Source organism: Colletotrichum truncatum (assembly GCF_014235925.2).
Source record: "Colletotrichum truncatum strain CMES1059 chromosome Unknown Contig_0001, whole genome shotgun sequence".
Classification (NCBI taxonomy): domain Eukaryota; kingdom Fungi; phylum Ascomycota; class Sordariomycetes; order Glomerellales; family Glomerellaceae; genus Colletotrichum; species Colletotrichum truncatum.
The window spans coordinates 8,727,944-8,734,156 of NW_027222398.1; the positions used below are offsets into that span (position 1 = coordinate 8,727,944).

Here is a 6,213-nt window from a genome sequence, read left to right on the forward strand (position 1 = left end):
GACTGTTTGCTCCTTGCTGACTTGGCTGATATAAGTGGCTGCTACAGTGTTCATGATCCAACTGTGAATTTCTAGAAGACTTCGCCGAACCTGGTTGTATTGGTCTTTTTCTTCTTGATAGATAGCTTTTCCATAGCTGATAACGTTGCTATAGTTTGCTCGTTCTTCTTGTCTGAGGTCTTTTGGGTCTGGGAATTCCAATCTTGGCTTAGTATTAATCTTGGTTCCTTTTGGATTCACATAGTCCCAGACTTCATGAACGTTTGCCAGCATCTGTAAGTTGTTGAACCAGTGGTTCCAGTCGCTGTCAGTCTGTAGCCGCTGTGTGTATTTTGCAGTTTCCGTAGTTGAATTCATGATCTCTCTTGAAAAGAGAACTGGTCTCTCTCTTCTGATCGTTGTGCAGTTGATTTTTCGCCGTGGCCAAGATTGAGTTCGTGACTAGACACTTCTTGTTTCAAGTTGGTGATTTTGTCGATTGTTGCCTAGAGGTTTGAGGGTATATAGCCAATCTCAACGCCTCAATTCTCAACAAAACGCAAGACGCCCCCCCTGTCTAATGAACCTGCCGTTTAGTGTAGTTGGTCTAGCCACCCAACTTGTAGCTATTCGCAAGGACCGTAAGACTGGCAAGCTCCCCTTCGTGGGTTCAATTCAGGGTTGTGGAGTTTTCGCAATTTGTAAAAAGTCTTATCGGTTCCGTTACACGAAGACTATAAAGTGAACCACCTGTTCGTCTTATCTGCCCGAAGCTTTCAGAGGCATAAAATGAGCAACTAGGTGTCTCTTCCGTTTCGTAATTCCAACCCTCCTGGCTGCGTATCAGTGGTATGGTCGAGCATGAACTTATATAAGGTTCAAGTTAAGAGTCCTGGGTTCAACTCCTCAGATGTGGTAAGTCCCCCTGAGTTGAGATGAACTTTTTGTGATTTTTTGATAAGTGTTGATGATATGAATTGATGACCAGAAGTTCTTTTGTGATTGAATGTTTCAACACTTCAACGTTCAGCCTTGTGTGATTGGAATTGATGTTTTGTTTGGTGGACTTGACTGCCAAAGTCTCATGGGTCGGTAACTTCGTCAATTGAGTGCCCTTGTCTATGGCATAAGTCTGAACTGCTCCCTTCTGGAAGTCGGTTTTTCAATTGGTAATTGTCACCATGAGGTACTGGGCTCATAACTGTCACGCAGTCAATTTGCCCACCACTTATGGGGTAAAAAAAGATGCTTCCATTCATTAGAGACTGTCTAGGGGTTATTGGGTTGATTATATAACCGTCTATTCGGTAATTACCGATTTGAAGGTTTTCATGCACAAAATGACATCCCCGTTAGTTTTATATGGGAAACAATAGCCGGGTGCATGGGTTGAATGCATGCCCCGATATATGCAGTGGTCCGTGTGACAGAAGGCTAGCGAACAGAAGTTGATCACTTCATGCCCCGCGACGACCGGCTTAGCGAAGGCATGCATGTCGCCAACCATAGCTGATGTCGTGTCAATCAGCTTGACGCGCACGACATTGTCTGACTCAGGTATAATGGCCATCTCGATAGCTTATTGTCGATTAGTATTGATGGTCTGATAGTTTGAGAATGTCAAAGAAGACATGAGGGGAGTTACACACTTTTGGGACACGCTTAAAAGCCAAATGCTGTCTTACCTTCAACGTCATTAAATTGACAAATGCACCGCTGTTCCCCACTTTCTCAGGTCGCCGACTCCGGGCTCCAACCTTATTGAGAGCGTCAACCAACCGCGCGTGTGAGATTTCAGGAAATTGTTATCCGGTCTAGGCATGTCTGCTACTTTGAATTGCGGTGCTCGACACAACTGGCATGAGCGACTGGTTCTGGGCCAGGGAGTTGCGTTTATAGCAGAATGATGGAAGCTGGATGCGAATACAGACCTTTTTGCTAGTCTTGATGATGATAGTATCGGTCATGATTAATTTAAATGTGGGCTCGATCCACTGAGCAGTGTGCGTAGATGAAGTGGAGAGAAGAAGAAAAGTATTGGTCTACATGGTACAAATGCAACACACACAAAGTTGGGAATGTCAACGTCTCCAAACGCCCGCGCGCCCCCAATCCATATGCTTTAGTTTAGTAGGATATCGTACCCATCCCCCATAATGCGAACCTCTTCATTGCCAAGTCCGTACTTGCGCCGAACCAACTCGAAAATGATCAACCCGGCGCTGGTGCTAGGGACTTGCCGAATTGTGTTCCACCAGAAGCCCCGCCACAGCCATCGCCTCATGCTCAGTCCTTCCTTCGCCGCTTCCAAACGGCATTCGGACCAAGTTTCTTTATAAGCGCGGTAGTAGGCTCTAAACATCCTCCATCCAGTTTTCTGGTGGTTCGGATCTGTTCCTCGGAGTTCTCTTAGTCTGGCAGCTTTGGCGTCGAGCTCTTCTAACCGGTCCCAGTGCTCGACCTGTACATGTGTTAACGGGTGAAGGACGACTTGTTGGGTGATTGAGGCGCTGATTCCGGCAAGCAGCAAGAAGGCAGGTTCAATAGCGTAGTGAGGTCTGATGATGAGCGGTTGACTGTCTTCCCCGAGAACATCCTTGCCCGTTGGTCGTTTCTGAGCGAGAAAATCGACAATGTGTTCCTCTAGTCCACCATAATACCACGAGACAAATTTGTAGTAGCCCTGCGCCTTAACGTACTCGAATACGCTGAAGAAGATGGCACTGCCCATACTGTCCTTCAGGAGGGACAAGCCCCAGCCCGCAAAGATACCCCGTGGCCCAATTTCCCTCAGCTTCTCCGCACTAAAAGTCCACATACTCTTTGGCTTTCCACCATCGCTGGTGATGAGGTCCTTGTGATCGTATCTCGCCTGGATTGCATCCAAGGGTGCAGCCATAAAGCTCTGCAGACCTCCAGCTAGTAATCCCGCAGTGAAGGTTTGGTAAGGCTGCGGCGGCGGGTACACTGTTTTCCTTGACTTGCCGCTCTCTTCATGCAAGGTGCCTAGGATCTGCAAGTAGCTGGTGTATAGCACAGCGCCGACGCCAACATTCGCGATGAGAGGTGGAAGCACCTGATGCGGAAGTACACCCCAGCCATGCTGCTTAACAGCAGAGGTAAGTACACCAGGCGTGGTACCTCTCAAATAGAACCATGCTTGATTGAGGGTGTGACTGAGACGGGACCCGGGCTCCTTCGCAGCGGCCTGGGCAAGTAGCTCTGTTTGAGCCTGATGAACGCTACGGGCGTAGGCTAGGTAATCAACGCGTGTCCGAAAAAATGCCTTGACTGGGGCGCGAAAGTAAAAAGCGATGGCTTGAGCACTCAGGGCACGCACGCCGGCGGCTGAGGCAGCGGTTGCGGCATTACTGCGCGGGTTCTTGTCGGGCAGTTGTGCATCGGGTGGTAGGACGGGAAGGACACCGGTATATGGGTCATAAGTAGTTGTGTCGTCATCGCGACGCGGCGTCATTGTTTGCTGCTGTTCTTCATCGTCCCCCTCGTCGGCGGAGTCTTTCTTTGGGTGAGAGGTTCAAATCGGCAAAACTTGGCGTCGGTTGGGATCGGTTGTTGTGGATTGAGGGGATGACTAAGCGCATGACGTCTTGGCTGTGCATAAATATCCGCCAGGTGACCCCATATTTCACAAAATCGGGATTAGGCACGCGGGTCTCTGATACCTTTGGTACATCACGTGAATCTCCACATCAGCTTCGAGCTGTCAAGTCACATAACACCGCCTCACAACTTCATATTTTGGGAGTAAATTGTATCTGTGTATCCTCAGGAGTAACTTGTTTTACTTCTGTTTACATCTTTGACTTTTCGGCCCACCAAGATTCAATATATTTTATGTAGTATCTTCCAGCAGGTAATACTAGGTACCATCAGAAAACAGGGCATGTGTGACTATCGCCGTCAAAAAGTTCAGATACGAGTGTGAGGTAAGGTATTGATTGATGATCTTAAAATTAACTTGCCAAGGTACAGGCAGATTGAGTAAAGCTAATCTATATACATGCAGTGTTTCACTGCTTGCCAAAAATTCTCAGCTATTCTATCCAAGCTCGGAATCATAGATTACGGAGGTTTTGCTAGCCTACTTTGCCTTTGTCTTACCATGGATCAACTGCGGCCAGTGGAAGTGCCTCCCAGGCCTCATTCTCAACTTTATGACACGGATATACAGACTTTGATCTTTCAATTACATGTCTAAGTGGTTGGACCCAAATCAGTATGCCTTAAAACCATCATTGTGCCAAGCGAAGCATCCGACTGACCCTTATTTACCATATCTTGCTTCCTTTACAGGCTCCTATTGAATATTATACCACTTTTGAATGAGACTAATAGGCTTCAAATTACATGCCTCTCAGCAATGCTGAAAGATTCGTGTAAAGGGTCTGACCGCGCCTCGCCTAAGGTTTGCAGAGGCAGCCGGTTCACCTGCCAGATTGAGCTAACGCGAAACTCTGGCTTTGTAGCAAATTTACGTAAAAAAAAGTGGTCTAATTGTTGCTTGGCCGCATTCAAGTACCTAGGGAGGAGTATGTGTGGGCACAAATCAGTCGCGGCGTCGCCCGCAACAACTGACCTTTTCCCACGCCTCCTTATTTTAGAATCTACCCTTTAAAAACATCAACATATCACGTAAACTGCAGCTGGGCTCCAGGTACATTTCGAGCCACATGTTGGTTAATGTTTCCTCATATTCCGTGCAAAAATGGGTATGGGACGGAAAAGAAACTCACACTGTCTGTTCCTGATTGGCTAACCATAATCCCGCATGCCATGTACCTGTAGCCCAGCTGCAGTCGATAGGAATAGCTTGAGAGTTTCTATTAGCTGAGCAGCCGTTAAGTGCCATTTTGTATTTGACCACTTTCTGAAAAGCCAGGGCCCAGACTCATTGATAGTACCCCTCCCTGGCTGATGTTTTGTTTTACGGGCCGGGCCGGGCCTTGCACCATAACTGATTAGCAATTTGAGGCGAGACATCGGGTTTGTTGCTTGCCACATCAGATGAATGGTTCACTTGAGATCCCTAATCCAGTAGTACACGACGCTACATGCACACAGGGACGGTCTTGTTTTTATACTCCATACAAAGCCTCGACGTACATGGTACAACAGGACGGGCATTTTTGCTACTGCTAGGGGCATGTCAGCGCGAAGGAAAATATAATCCACTGAGTTGTCATTGCCCAAGACTGCTTCTGTTGACAGAACAATGATTTTCGAAGGGTTGATCATTTCGGTCTTCATGGTTTGCCTGTTTCAAAGTGAAATATCTCTCATGTAAGATCTTCGAAGCTGCGACACGGCAACATGCTTTGGCGGGTATTTTTCCTGTCTCAAGTTCGTTGACCTTCAATGGGCATAGTGTTGAGCTCAAAAGCCAACTACACAGCATGGAAGTCGAAACATTCCTTTAACCTATATAAGTATGCAAAGCTACATAATCACCACTTTTTTTGATAAACTTTGTCTCGGACTAAGTGAAACCTCATCATCATACTCCCCCTAACACCACGAAGTAGATTTGGTCAACCGAAGGATAATGCATTCACCTAAGGACTTTGGCCAAGAAATTCACCCCATTCAAAACGAAAACATCATAAAAACAGCCGCTAAGAGGATACCCCACTCATGATCTACCGATGGTCTCACATCTATGACGAGACCCCGCCTTATTTTCAGACACACTTGCACAAACAGATTTAGTTTCCAGTGCGCCCCATCTTGATCGACGTACTTGAGAACATTGCCTTGAAACATTTCAGATTTTACCGCTAGAATCTAAATGGTGGCAAGACGTTACCCGCATGCATGTCCCAGGCCGGATCGGGTAAGCCTGCGGGTGTAGCCGTGTGATTCTTTGCTAGCGATCCAGCCCCACGCTTGATGATGTCCATTGACGCGAGAATCTTGCCCTTTGTGTGCTATACCCGCATCCCCCATCGTATCTGATAACCTCTGCAAAAATATCTCAACTTGGCATGGTCTCATTTTCAAGAGGGGCCACGTAAAATGTCTCAGTTGTTAACCCCGCCAGCTGGCCTGCGCCCGAGGCTTGTGAATGTGCAAAAGCTATCCTGTTGATCATTTCACAAAGCTTCAGAAAGCCCGCAGCTATCTATTGAATTGGGGTTGTACGGCAGAGCCTGCGTTGAACCTCATTGGCTGTGTATACCCACGAACATCCAACATAGGATGCAACGTCCTCTGGGC

The 6,213-nt window shown here is 47.2% G+C and overlaps 1 protein-coding gene across 1 annotated transcript; it reads right to left on the reverse strand.

Annotated features, from left to right (window-relative positions):
* Positions 1–2,101: 2,101 nt before the first annotated feature.
* On the reverse strand, positions 2,102–3,454 carry CTRU02_202404 (mitochondrial carrier protein; the record flags this gene model as incomplete). The annotated part of the gene is made up of 1 exon (XM_036719812.1): positions 2,102–3,454. One exon carries the CDS (start codon positions 3,452–3,454, stop codon positions 2,102–2,104), a length of 1,353 nt encoding a protein of 450 aa, XP_036588514.1.
* Between the last annotated feature and the right edge of the window lie 2,759 nt (positions 3,455–6,213).